Below are 14,810 nucleotides of genomic sequence, written 5' to 3'. Positions count from 1 at the left end.
CAATTTCGAACTCATCTTCTCTTGTTGCTAGCTTCACTTGAACTCCTTCAGCCCTTCTTCTCTTCCTTGCGTCTAGCCCTTCTTCTCTTCTCTTCTCTTCAAGGTATTCGAACCTCTAGGAGTGGGAAAGCCTTTCTCTCCAGCAATTGAACACCTTCCCCCCTTCTAGAGGCCTCCTTATATAGATTTTCAAGGGGGCTCTTGTCCCTTCTTGAAGCCTCTAGAATGGGGTGTATTACACCCCCTTCTTGAACTTTCTAGAGTTCTCTTGAAAGCCTTCTAAGAGTTGCTGCCCCTATCTCTTTGGGCTGCTATTTGGGTTGCACTTAGGCTCCTTCTTAGCACATGATAGTTACACTCTAAGCTGCTCTTTTGGGCTGAGAATGGGCCTTCTCTACTGAGATGAATTTTACTCTTTTGCTAGGCTTTCTTTTCTTGGGTTTTTTCAAGGAATCAACTTGTTCTTCTTGGGCTGAAGTGCTCTCTCTTGCTTCCACAACCAGGCTGGGCTGAAATTGGTTTTTTTGAAACTTCTTTTCTTGCCTTTTTTCTTTCTTTTTCTTGGATTAATTACCCCTGAAATCTTTTCTTATCATTAAACTAAATTAGGGCAAAATTAAATAAAAACGGCATAAAAATCCATGCAAAGACCTCATAAATTATAGATAAATTGTATGTTCATCAAGGAAGCCCGAGCCCGTAGGCCTAAAATTATGATCAAGCCCGTCGGGCTACCCGGCCCATGAACAGGTCTACCCTTGTGATTATGTAGAAGTAGAATACCAACTTATTGAGGATCTAGGCCAATTTAGTGTATTATTTTGGGGAATAAATATGGAAATTTTTTTTATTAAAGCATATACAACAAGGTGATATTGTGATAAGATATCACGCACAAAAGTTCAAAGCCCGAAACCAACAGTGATGAATGGTTGCTTGATATTGCATTCTATTTTGGAGCACATTTTGGATTTGACAAGAATGATAGGAAGATTTTAGAGGGACACTATAGAGAGAAGATGAAGAAGGTGTTTGTAAACCCAACAAATGATGTTCATGTTAATCATAAGGTGTTGGAGAGGAGTCTGGTTGGCCAATTTGTTAATTCTGTTCCAAAGGTGGAAGAAGTTAGGGAGTGGGCAGTTGCTGTATGGTGCCCAAAACAGTCTCTACAGGTAAGGGAACTAAATGTTGGATTCTTCCTAATGTGGACAGAAAGACAAATTACATGCAGCACCTCAAGTATACAGCAATAAACGCAAGAAATACCAAGCTGAAAACAACAAACAAGTTGGATGTTTAGGGATTTCAGACCTGAACCCAAAGTAAAACTTCTCCTGAAACAGTTCTGCTACAGTAACAATGGCAACAATCTGGCCTCTCATGCAGACACGCAGCGATAGAGGAATTGGAAGGTGCCAAAAATGGGTTGACTCCTCAAAACCCAAGCTTCCAATGCTTGAAACCCTAGCTGGGGCTGAGCTACAGCTCAAACAAGAGAGAAAGAACAGAGGAAGAAGATGAGAGTATTTTTGGTATTTTAAGAGAAAATAATGGGGAAGGTTCAATGGGTCATCATGAAGATGGAATTTATAAGAAATCAAAGAGTTGGGGAGAGTATGAGGCCTAGATGAAGTCGGGCATCTTAATTGAAAGGGAGGGTTTGATTGTTTTAGTGGGCTGCTAAGATGACGTGGAGAAAGGGAGGTGGGATACGCAGATGGTCTTAATGAGAAGAAGGTTAAAGAGACACTTAAGACTGCTGGGCTCAATGGAGAATTGAGTGGGGCCCAGACCATGAATGTTAACATTAAGGATTGTTGGAAGACAAATCGAGTTAGGAAGGGTGAAGAGGACAAAAGAAGGTTTCTAGGTTCTGACCACCCAAAATTTAGAAGGTATGGGACGTCAGGAAGAAGACGTTCAACTAAGATAAGAAAGAAAAAGGGAGAAAAGTGAATTTGGGTGATCACCGAGTATGATAGAAGTACGAAGAAGATCCTTGGAATAACAAGGGAAGATCCTGTTGATTGCCATTCTTATTTCGTTGCCGATGATTCTTGCTTAAGCTTTTAGGCTGTTAAAGCTCCTGCGGAGGTATGTGCTACTTCTGAGCAAGGTTCAAAATTTCGATATGTATCGGCTGATACATATCGTATCGGGGCCTTCCCAATACACCCCTACAGGGGGTGTTTCGGGTCAGGCAGTGGTTCAGGGGATAGATGGGCCTTAAACCGACCCCCCTGAACCAGATTCGAAAAAAAAATAGAGAAACAGGCACTGATACAGGCCGAAAAGCCTATGCTGAGGATGTTGTTGCGGCATCTCAAGAAGTCAGGTATGTTTTGAACAAACTAACTGTGTTGGACTTGGGGGAGGATTCTTCTGCTGTGAAGGTTAGTTCGGAAGAGGGGGAGGAGCTGTGGAAGGATTTGTTGATGGCAATGCTGAAAGAGAGGGCAGAGGTATGACTGAAGGAAATAGGGTTATAGCCGCAAGTGGCAACAAGGATAGTAAGGATGTGAGTCACACCAGTGATTATCTTTGCTTTGAAGAGGTGAAGATGGGAAGGTTGGGTGTTGACTGAGGTCGAAGGAGCAAGGTAGAAGAGAAGAATGAGGAGCCGATTAATGGGCTAATCAATAAGAAAATGTGTGGCTCAAGAAATCCTCATGTTGTGCATGTGGCGAAAAACGTTTCTAGGTTGAAGCTTGATCTGGCGAGGGCAGGACCTACAAAAAATTATAAGTGTTCTGCCATTTGGCAATGATCATAGGGGGATGATGAAGCAGGTTCAGTCTTCAGATCCCCTCAGAGAAGGAGCAACAAGACAACAAGGTGAGTATTGACGATCTTGAATCTAACGCAAAGGTGATGTTGTGAAGTAATGAAGAAAAGAATGAAGTTTCAAGATGTGTGCCTCTTCAAAACATAGTGGAAAGATAAGTCACAGATGGTAAAAGTCTTGGTCTGTTTTTCTAGGGTGGTGAGGAGTTTGCTAAGAGGGCCTTTGAGAAGTTTGAAAGGAGGGAAGAAAAGTTGAATAAAGAAATCTTTGGGGAAAGAGGAGAGGTTTGGAATAAGGAGGATACAGGCCAGGAGGATAAGTTCGTAGAAGAATATTGAGGCGCCTTTTTTTGCAAGTTGTGTGCGTCTCTGGTCAGGTGTCAGGTTGGGGGTGTTCCAGGATTTGGGGGCTTTTGGTTTTTTTTTTTTGGTCTTCGCAATAGTTTGGTTTGTTGTGTCTTTCTATTTGTTGAGTCTTGTTGAATGTTTGATTTGTTTGGGGGCTTCTTTAGGTCGGTATGTTGGTTTTTGTAGTTGTGTCCAGTGCTGAAGCAGAGTATAGAGCAATGGCTCATGGGGTTGCGGAAATCATGTGGATAAGAAATCTGTTAGGTGAACTGGGTTTCGTAGTAAGCAATCCTACGTCACTCTACTGTGACAATAGGCTGCCATCAATATTGCTGCTAATCTAGTTCTGCATGATAGGACGAAACACATTGAAGTGGACAAGCATTTTATCAGAGAGAAACTTGAAAGTGGAGAAGTGTGCACACCATATGTCAGCTCGGAAGAGCAACTTGCAGATATCTTCACCAAAGGTCTTCATCATGTGCGGCACAAAGATTTGTGTGACAAGTTGGGCATGATTGACATCTATGCTCCAACTTGAGGGGGAGTGTTAGAATAATGTTAAAATAACTTAGTTGCAGATGTTAGGGCCTGTTTGGCTAATTAAAGTGTTTTTTATTTCATTTTTTATTTCTGTTATGTCTGTTATTGTACTCAGGGGCACAAGGGTCTTTTCCCTTGTATTTTATGTCGTCCTATATATAGTAAAATAAACACTGGCGCCGCCAGTACTGTTACATTGCAAACCTTCTCTCTTCTCTCCTCTCTTCTCTTCTCTTCTTCTTCTCTTCTCTTCTCTCCTCTTCCTCTTATCTCTGGCCGGCCACACTGTCAAGATGGTTTAAGAAAAATGTTTGCAAAAAGTTTTAATTCCCGGGATCCATCCGAGTAGAGAGCATAACACTGCACCTTGCAGTCAAGGGAGAGGTCCTTCCCTGTTGGGCAGTGTTTGATCATATTGGGCTGAGAGGTTAAGTGTAAGAGACCATTAAGGGCTGATTACCTGATGGGCTATATCTTACTTAAGTCCATTATCCTTGGACCTTCATAGGATGGTTGGACTAAAGGATCATTTAGCTGTAAATGTTGGGCCCATTTTGAGTCTATAGCGATGAGCTCAGGGGTTCACTGCATTTGGCAGTGAATTCGGCTAGGCCTTTTAACAGAGGCTAGGCCAAACCCATGTGGGCTTATGTGAGGTCATTGTTGGGGTCCCACGCCATACAAATCAAACCTAAAAGGGCCAGCAACACTCTTGGGACGTGAGTCATATAGTTAATGGGCCTAAAGCTCATGATTACTATGATTAATCAAGTTGTCATATGACTACTTAAGCTGTCATGTGACATGGGTGAATATGGGTTTGGATATGGGTATGGAGAACCCATTCTCTTAAGAGGATAAGACCTATCTTATGATAGAGTCCAGATCCAAATAAAGATTTGGATAAAACCTCCTAATTCAATTAGGAGAGGTGCTCCTTAAAGGTTAAGAGAAGAGGAGATCGAACTGCTCCAGATCACTCTGCATTTTCAGCTCTCTCTCTTCTCCTCTTGCCACCTAAGAAACCCTAGTTTGACCTCCACTTTTGGGACTGATCTTGATCGGTTCTTTCTCTGTTTTTTTGCAAGAAAAATACAGAGAAAATTCGTGCTCACCTCCGCAGTTCGATCCAAGGTGTTGGATTGCAGTTTTGCTGAAAACTGCGTTGTTAAACCAGCTTCAACTTCAAGCTGCGCCATCTTCAGTGGAAGCTGGTTTTGGGATTTGATTTGAGCGTGAACTACTAATTCGGGAGCTACATTTGTGGAATCCGTATCAGGTATACATCTCCCTCTTGTTTAGTTTCAAATCTGATCTGGTTTCAATACAAGATCGATCCTAGAAAAATGCAGTTTTTCTAAAACTGGGAATACGATTCCCATAAGGTTAAAGGAAATTTTTGAAATTTTGCCCAGCCATCTAGCATGGTTCGGCCATCCATATGATGGATCCTACCCTTCAACATGGATTACATATGTAACAAGTTGGGAGTATATGACATATACTCACCAGCATGAGTGTTGGATTTGATAGTCAAGGATGTTCTAGTCTTTACATTTGGTTTAATTGAAAGGTGCTTTATCCAATTTGTCTAAACTTAAGTAATGTGTCCCATACTTAATTAGGGGCATAAGTGTTTTTGTACTTTGATACAAATGTATAAATAAGAGATTGTTGGTTGGGAGAGAAGAAGAATTCTCCCTAACCATTTCTTTCTATTTCCTTCTTATCTTCCTCTCCTTTTTTTTCTCTTTCTCTTTATCCTAGGACTGAACCAGTGCAAACCGACCCATTATCACTTACTACTTCAACTCATGTCTTTTTTATTCTACCCCTAGCCCTTCTAGTCCCTTCAACTTGCAACATATCACTTCTTACAGGTGTTGTGAATGGTCTTTTATGCACATGACCAAATTATCCTAGTGTACTTCTCTCATTTTATCAGGAGCTACTCCTAGGCTCCTTCAAATAACTTCATTTCTGACCCTATCCTTTCTAGTTTTCCACTCATCCATCTAACCATATGCATTTCTGCCACACTCAGCATAGAGGTATTTATGTCTATCTACTGTTATAATTTATAAGAACTCAGAATAGTCAGTTTAATTTTATTAACTTAAAGGGGATAACATTGTAATTGCATTTGTTTTGTATACACAATGAGAGATCTGATTGACTGAGACTAACTTCTCTCCCATTAGGCAGCCTCTTCTCTTCTCCACAATTACTGCTTTGTTTTCCCTTCCATCTTCTCTGCTTCTAATACTAGCAATCTGAATTTAAAGGGAGCGAGACACCACTATCCTCTGATATGACTGACAAGGTTTATCTGACTGATCTGTCATCAATATGAATATTGTCCACAGATCAAAAACCTTCACAAATCTCAAGGCATCAGCTCTGCAAAATAAGAGAAGATATCCAACTCTAAGCTCAACACTAGCATCAATCCTTTGAAAGCCCCTTTGATTGGCCAGCCAATAACTCTCCTACAACTCAGGAACATATTGAAAAGTTCCAACCAGAAGATTAAGCCCTCTGCTTCCAATAACAACTCACTTAGTAGGCAATCCAGTCAGACAAGAATTTTTTTGATGAACATTGTGCATTAATCATGGTTCATTGTCGATATAGACTGTTCAATAGAAGCAACCTAGGATCTTGTTAGAATGCTCGAGTCAGGGGTATTTTGGTGTATCTTATTGAAAGTGAAATGTCTATTGTATCTGAGTTTAAGTTGTGTCCCATCTTTTATGAGGGACAAAATTGTCTTTCTTGTAACTCAAGTTTTTCATGAATAAAAGTCAAGTGGGTCGGCTAGGAGAGTGACTTTTGAACATCCTCTCTTCTAGTCTGGCTGAACACTCTTCTCCTCTCCTTCTTTCTCTTTTCTTTCTTCTTTTTTCTTCTCTACTTTGACCTAGAAACAACTAGGGTTTATTCACATGGTATCAGAGCATTAAGGTCTGGTGTTCGTCTTCTTGCTGTTGTCTTCTTCCTGGGTTCGCCGCCAGCTTCACAGTAGGTTTCATCATCCTACAGCTGATCTGATTGAAGACTCGATAAAGGGCTGAAAAGTAGTTGTCGTTTTGAGGGCCTGGAGGTGAGAATGCCTCTGGCCGGTGCTGTGGTGGTCGTTGAAGTGGTATACTAGACCCTCTATTCAGTGTATAAAGAGGGCTGGTCGTATACAGGTATGGACACTGCTGTCATGTGTTCAGAAATGGACTGTGAATGCTGATTTTTTTTGTGTGCTTCGAAAGTTAGTTGTTGTGGTGCTGGGGGAAACTGATACACATATCAGTCATGTCTTTTTTTTGTGTTTTCTTGCTCACATGTGTGCTGAAAGAAGAGTGGTAGACTGCTGATGTCCACGACAGCAGTGGTGTGGTGTTGATTGTGTTGTGGTGGCTGACATATCTATGTTTTTAAATGCTTAAAAGTGAACCCCTAGACCTTGTGTGTAATCAGTTCTGCAGTATGCAGAACAAGTGTTCGATGAAATGACTGAGAAATTTCAGTAGTGGTGTGTTGGTGGTAAATGGTCCTGCAGTGTGCAGCCCAAGTGTTTGATGTGTTGACTGAATGATTTCAACTTTAGAGTGTAGTGTGTAATGTGCAGTTGAAGAAAGTGGGTTGGTGGTATTGTAAATGAGATAAGTCTTGTGACAAGTGTGAGATTGTGGTGTATATTCAGAGGAGACATAATTGAGATGGCTTCAACTGTAGTTGGGAATGACAACAAAACAGGCATCATGCTCTCTTCAGAATATCCAAGTGTTCAAATGACATCCATCAAGTTGAATGGTGAGAACTATGTACCATGGGCAAAGTCTGTGGAGGTGTTCTTGAAGGCCAAGAGGAAAGTAAAACATGCGAGGGAGGAGAAACCTTCCTCTGATTCTCCTGGTTTCAATGATTGGGAACAAGATGATGCACAGATAATGACATGGCTTTGGAACAGCATGGAACCAAAGATTAGTGTGAACTTCATGTTCCTAGATACAGCCAAAGAGATCTGGGATCATGCTAAAAAGTTGTACTCTGGACAAGACAACACAACTAGGGTATATCAGTTATACCAAGAGTACTTCAATTTGAAGCAAGGAAGTCAAAGCTTAGAAGAGTATTATGCAAGTTTGAGAAACATCCGCAATGAGCTAAATGTGTTCATCCTCTAACATCAGATATCCAGATCCAACAACAGCAACGTGAACAGCTTGATGTGACTAGGTTTCTTGTGGGCTTGAAGGCTGAGTATGAGCCTATCAGAGCACAGATATTGGGGGGATCAGCTCTCCCCTCACTTGAAGAAGTTTTTGCCCGTCTTAAGAGGACATCCATTGAGCCAGTGGAACATTCTTCCTTCTCTGATAGATCTGGTTTGGTAGTGACTAAAGGGAGTAGTCGTGGAAGTAGAAGTGGTGGTGGCAGCAGTGGTCCTCTAAGCAACCGTGGTGGACACATGTTTAACCGGGCCAGTGGCCAGACTGGAGGTCGTGAGTCAGGGGAAGGCCGTGGAAAAGGAAGGGGTAATGCTCAGAGAAAATGTACACATTGTGGCTTAGAGGGGCACACGGTTAATTTCTGCTATGATTTGCGTGGTTCACCCAACACTTGGGCTAACCATGTTACATCTAAGAGTAGTAGCACAATTACTGAAAGCTAGCAAACTGCACCAACCCCCTCCACACCCACTTGTGCTTCTGGGCAGGAAATGGTGAGTGTACCACGGGCAATATATGAGCAGTTCCTTCAAACATCTCAGCAGAACACAGCTACACTTGTCCATTCAGGTATGACTTGTATAGCTTCCAAAGCCTCACCCTGGATCATTGATTCTGGCGCCTCGGACCACATGTCTGGGACTCCTGATGTATTTTCTTCCCTTTCTCGCACCTCCACATCTCAGACAATTACACTTGCTAATGGTTCTACATCTCCCATTTGTGGTGTTGGTGATGTTGATCTCTCCTCATTGTCTTTAGCATCTGTTTTATATGTTCCTAAGTTCCCTTTTAACCTTATGTTTGTTAGTAGATTAACCAAGTCCCTTAAATGTTCTGTAACCTTCTATCCTTCTTCTTGTGTGTTTCAAGATCTCAAGACGGGGACGAAGATTGGTGGAGGGCATGAAGCCGGAGGTTTGTATTACCTTGATGGTGGTGGCCCTCCAGTGGCTTTTCAGTCGTCTCTTACTCCTCTCCAATGGCACTGCAAACTTGGTCATCCCTCTCTTAAGGCTTTGAAGCTGCTAGTTCCTTCCTTGAGTCATCTTTCATCATTAGATTGTGAGTCATGTCAGTTGGGAAAACATCATCGAGTCTCATTTAGTCCAAAAACTGATGGTCGTGTCTCAAGTCCTTTTGCTTTAGTTCATTCTGATGTATGGGGTCCAGTTAAAGTGGTGTCATACAATGGGTTTAAGTATTTTGTAATCTTTGTTGATGACTTTTCAAGGATGACATGGATCTATCTTATGAAAGACCGTAGTGAATTGTTCTCTATTTTTCAGAAATTTCATGCTGAAATACGCACTCAGTTTGGTGTTCATATGAAAATACTTCGCTCTGAAAATGCCAAAGAATACATCTCCTCTTCATTTTAGCAATACCTAGAACATCACGGAATAATTCATCAAACTTATTGTGCCTACACCCCGCAACAAAACAGTGTAGCTGAACGGAAAAATAGACATCTTCTTGAAACTACTCAGTCCTTGATGATCAATATGCATGTCCCAAAGCACTTATGGAGTGATGTTGTTCTTACATCCTGTATTTTAATAAATCGGATGCCCATGTCAATCCTTGGAAGTCAATCCCCTTTCTCCGTGTTGTTCCCCACTTTGTCTCCCTTTCCTCTCACCCCAAGAGTCTTTGGCTGTGTTTGTTTTGTTTAGCACTTGGGGCCTGGAGTAGACAAGCTAGATGCTCGGGCTACGAAGTGTATTTTTCTTGGCTACTCAAGGACTCAGAAAGGGTACATGTGTTATAACCCTAAGTTTCATAAATCGTTTGTGTGCCCTGATGTCACCTTCTTTGAGTCAGTTCCTTTTTTCTCCAATGCCGGGGTCTCTTCTTCTCCCTCTGTGGTTCCTCTTCCTATTCCGGTTGTGGACCCCCTTCCCGTAGCTCCCACTCCTACTACAGATGCACATCATATGCCAGTTACTACAGAGAGGCTGCCAATTACTCAAGTGTATACTCGCAGAAGTGCTTCGGCTCCTCCTCCACTTCAGCACCCGCTGACAGATCCTGCTACTGCTCTTTCTCCCTCAGATCTTCATTTCCCTATTGCTTTGCGGAAAGGTAAACGAACTTGTACTTCTCATCCCATTTCAGACTATGTTTCCACTGCTCACCTTTCTGCTTCTCATTGCAAGTTTATATCATTACTCTCATCGGTTCCCATTCCCAAGACTGTACAGGAAGCCCTTGCCTCTCCAGGGTGGCAGCAAGCCATGGAAGAAGAACTCTCTGCTCTACAACATAATCATACATGGGAACTCACCACCCTTCCTCCTGGTAAGCACATTGTTGGGTGTAAATGGGTCTATATAGTGAAGCATCTTCCTGATGGCAGTGTGGAACGATTGAAGGCACGGTTAGTGGCCAAGGGCTATTCTCAGTTATATGGTGTGGACTATATGGAGACATTCTCTCCTGTGGCTAAAATTGGTTCAGTTCGGGTGTTGATCTCATTGGCTACCATGTATGATTGGCCTCTCCTACAACTTGACATCAAAAATGCCTTCCTACATGGTGATCTTGTTGAGGAGGTGTATATGGAGCAACCACTAGGGTTTGTTGCTCAGGGGGAGGTTGGTAAGGTGTGCAGGCTCAAAAAGGCAATCTATGGACTGAAACAATCTCCTCGTGCATGGTTCGGCAGGTTCAGTGAAGTGATGAAGGCCTTTGGGATGAAACAGTGTCAGGTTGATCATTTTGTGTTTAGCTATAACTCAAAAGATGGAAAAATCTTGCTAGACGTGTATGTGGATGATATTGTCATAACTAGAAGTGACAACAATGGAATTGACAAGCTAAAAAAATTCTTACAGGACCACTTCAATACGAAAGATCTAGGGAAGCTAAAGTATTTCTTAGGAATAGAAGTTGCGAGGTCAAAATAGGGGATCAACCTATGTCAAAGGAAATATGTTCTTGATCTACTTGAAGAAACAGGGTTGTTAGGTGCTAAACCAGCAGAGACTCCTATGGAACTCATGCCAAGTTAAGTGTGGATGCAGGTGAAGAGTTTGATGATCTTGGAAGATACAAAAGGTTGGTGGGAAAGTTGAACTACCTGACCATTACTCGACTAGATATATCATTTGCTGTGAGTGTGGTGAGTCAGTTTATGCAACATCCCTGGGCTCCTCACTGGGAAGCTGTTCTGAGAATTGTTAGGTACCTAAAGGGTGCTCCAGGTCGTGATTTGTTATACCAAAAAGGAGGACCTCTTGAGATAGTAGGGTATATAGATGCTGATTGGGCTGGCTCTATATCAGACAGGAGGTCAACCACAGGGTATTGTACTTTCCTGGGTGGCAATCTTGTAACTTGGAAGAGCAAGAAGCAAACAGTGGTGGCAAGAAGTAGTGCGGAAGCAGAGTACAGGGCTATGGCCCATACCACATGTGAACTAGTATGGCTGAAGAACCTACTACAGGAGATGGGTTTCTCAATTGACAAACCCATGAAACTATACTGTGATAACCAAGTTGCTGTTCACATCTCATCCAATCCTGTCTTCCATGAAAGAACTAAACATATTGAGGTGGATTGTCACTTTGTGAGAGAGAAAGTGATAAGTGGGGTAATAACTACATCTCATGTGAGCTCAAGAAATCAGTGGGCAGATATCTTCACAAAAGGATTGTCTCGGGGAAGAATAGATTACATTTGTAACAAGCTGGGACTATATGATATATACTCTCCAGCTTGAGGGGGAGTGTTAGAATGCTCGAGTCAGGGGTATTTTGGTCATTCTGGTGTATCTTATTGAAAGTGAAATGTCTATTGTATCTGAGTTTAAGTTATGTGTCCCATCTTCTATGAGGGACAAAATTGTCTTTCTTGTAACTCAAGTTTTTCATGAATAAAAGTCAAGTGGGTCGGCTAGGAGAGTGACTTTTGAACATCCTCTCTTCTAGTCTGGCTGAACACTCTTCTCCTCTCCTTCTTTCTCTTTACTTTCTTCTTTCTTCTTCTCTACTTTGACCTAGAAACAACTAGGGTTTATTCACAGATCTTTTTATATTAAAATGTAAGTTAATCATGTCAGCAATTTTACATTATGTTGGGCGTGCTATCAACAACTTCAAGTTAGAGGAGAAACCAACTCTAATCATCTACAGAAAGAAACAATGCCCAACTTCAAGTTAGAGGAGAGCCAATGATAATCAATTCTGAAACCATGCAGCATGCCAATCTTAGATGACATTATTTGGAAAAGAAATGATGAATGGGACATCATAAGGACAACCAAATTAATGAAGAGGCTAAGAGATTCAAATAAGCTGGAGTTCCACTGAAAAAAATGAATCCTGCATGCTTGAAAGTTCATGCATAAACAGTTTGATGAGTAAAATAACTCTACATATGTGATTGGTTTCATGTGTTTTAAATAAGAAGAAGAATGGATCAACTAATTAGAGAAGAAAGACAAACCTGATCTCAGACTCCTTCCTCTCACGAGGGCTTACCTAAATGGAGAGAAAGAAGTTACATTAAATTACTATTTTCTCAAGAAGAAGCATCAGATACAAATAGTCAAATACACAGATGTCAAAGTCAAGTGTCTACCTCACTCCCATTTAGTATCTGAACTCTTGCTAAACGAGCTATTAGAAAAAATCTTGGGATACCACCTTTTCCTGGATCGGCTATTGGATTGTCAGAAAGCCTTATGTCCTTCACACGATTTGTACAAGAAAAACAATCAACTCAGAAGAAAGTAATTAAGAGGATGGCTTACACAACTCTACAAGCAACAGGCAAACAATATTGAGAAGTGGAAAAAAAATTGCTCCTAGTTTTTCTTAAGTAAGAACCAAATTAGATGCTTCAAAACCAAATAGGAAAATAATTAGAATAACCAATTCATGCTATGCAATTTACTATGACAGGAGATCAAAGACTTCTAAGAACTCAAGTACAGTTTCATTATAAATAATCTTACCATCAAATTGGGGAAGGAATTCAAAGAATCCACCGAGGACAGATTTTCAATCATGTTACCTCCTGAAGCATGTTATCCAAAAATTGTAAGACAATTATAACAAATAAACCAAGACCACCATAAAAAATTCAGTAAATTTCATATGAGAAATCAAACTACAAATAAAACTCAATAAATTACCTAGAAGAAGACACTGCAAATTCTCAAAGGGCTTATAGCACTTCTCCAATGCTTCATTACCATCCTGCAAATCTTGCCTTGGATCATAATCAGGATAAAAGATGTTTTTCAAGTTGTTCTTGTTCAAATGAAGCTGCTCCAATCTGAATTCAAGAGTCAAGTTGATTACTTTCCAGAGCTTTATATTGTAAAAAGATAGTAACCTGAGAATAAGAATTACAAACAAGAGCAGGTTTCTTTCCAGTACCTTTTTAGTCGAGAAAGCTTTAGAATTTCATCCCATGTATCAATAAAATTATCTTCCAAATTTAAAAGACGCAAGGAGTTGAACCCTTGAACATAATTAGAAGATGCAGGCTGAAAAAAAAGGACAAAAAGGATAAACTTTTATTAGCCATGTACGGCATGTTGTATATATGAATAGATAATAGATTTCTTTAGTAATAAGGATTTATAAAAAGACAATTATCAAAAAAACAGTGAGGTGAGAGACACCCCCATATGTTGCTATCAGTGTTTTGAAAGATACTAGAGGCACACAATAGAGGTTTATGAGGCATATATCCCCTTTGTGCTTTATAATTTTTTTTCAAAAGTTTTGTGCTTTATAATTATACAGGAGTATGCCTCGTACATTCTTACCTTATAAGATATTTATAAAAAAAATATTATAAATAAAAGTAGGGCTACCATTTTATTGTGTACCTCATTATATAATAACAAAATAGAGAGAATGAAAACCCTTCAAATTTGTTTCTTGTAATATTACAATAAAACATTATAAATTGAAGTGGGGGCACCATATCTTTCATTTCTTTTAATGCATTCTTTTTTATCAATAACATAACCAATTCATTAAATTAAGTAGCAAGGCAGTACAAGAAATAGAAAAGGAAGAGATAAGCTCTCTTAACTCTCCCAAAACAGATAAAATTTACAATGTTGCCCAAAAATACTGATTTCTTCCCCCCTCTTGTTTAACCAAAAAAGTTGGCAAATGAATTAGCATCTCTTTTCACCCACAGAATAATGACCTCCATGTCTTGTAGCAAGCTTCTAATTCTTCTTTTCTCAAAGATGTAGCCCCACCATCCAACATCCTCCTCTTTTTGCAGCCAATTAATAACCAGCTTGGAATCTCCTTCAATCACCAATTTGCAGATAAGTAGTTCCTTAGCCTTTTTCACTCCTTCCAGCACAACCATTATTTCAGCTCTCAAAGAGTCACCCACCCCAATTGAGACCATAAAAATAGCAAATGCTCTACCATCCTCATCTCTGAGTACTCCTCCAATACCTAAAAGACCTAGATTTCCTTCACTACTACCATCAAAATTCAGCTTTAGAAGCCTCGATTAGGGGGAGACCAAGAAGGCCTAACCACAGACTTGGAGGAAGAAGAGCAAGCAATCTCAAACCACATCCTCATCAGATCACCAGCAGAAAAATATTCAAATAGATTTAGTGACTTCACCCATTGAGCCACTCTAATAGTTATGATTTCAAGTAAAGCACCCCTGATTCTCTCAACTCCTGAGAAGATTCTTTTATTCCTTTCTTCCCAAATCATCCAATACACAGCAACCCTTGCACACCTCCAAAGGGTTCTCCCCCTCTTCTTTGACCAGCTGAGAATATTAGAGCCAAACAGGTTTTATACAAAAGGTGGAAGGTTCCACCTCCGCCCAAACAAAGAGAAAAGCCATTCCCAAATTGAAGAGGATAAAGAGCAAGAGATTAATAAGTGAAAGAAACTCTCACCCTCA

The 14,810-nt window shown here is 40.6% G+C and overlaps 1 protein-coding gene across 6 annotated transcripts in view; it reads right to left on the bottom strand.

Moving 5' to 3' along the window:
• Positions 1-14,810, bottom strand: part of PFI (tubulin folding cofactor E / Pfifferling (PFI)) — a 94,487-nt gene that overhangs the window by 39,780 nt on the left and 39,897 nt on the right. For all 6 annotated transcript variants that reach the window (XM_010247835.3, XM_088886986.1, XM_010247834.3 and 3 more), the window contains 5 exons: positions 13,292-13,401; positions 13,045-13,187; positions 12,865-12,926; positions 12,489-12,596; positions 12,354-12,388 (listed from right to left, as the gene is read on the bottom strand). In XM_010247835.3, coding sequence (XP_010246137.1) covers positions 12,354-12,388; positions 12,489-12,596; positions 12,865-12,926; positions 13,045-13,187; positions 13,292-13,401 — 458 coding nt within the window. The remainder of the gene's footprint in view (positions 1-12,353; positions 12,389-12,488; positions 12,597-12,864; positions 12,927-13,044; positions 13,188-13,291; positions 13,402-14,810) is intronic.

This window comes from Nelumbo nucifera, chromosome 5 (assembly GCF_055504915.1).
Source record: "Nelumbo nucifera cultivar China Antique chromosome 5, China Antique-T2T, whole genome shotgun sequence".
Classification (NCBI taxonomy): Eukaryota; Viridiplantae; Streptophyta; class Magnoliopsida; order Proteales; family Nelumbonaceae; genus Nelumbo; species Nelumbo nucifera.
This window is presented reverse-complemented; position numbering and strand designations above follow the sequence as displayed.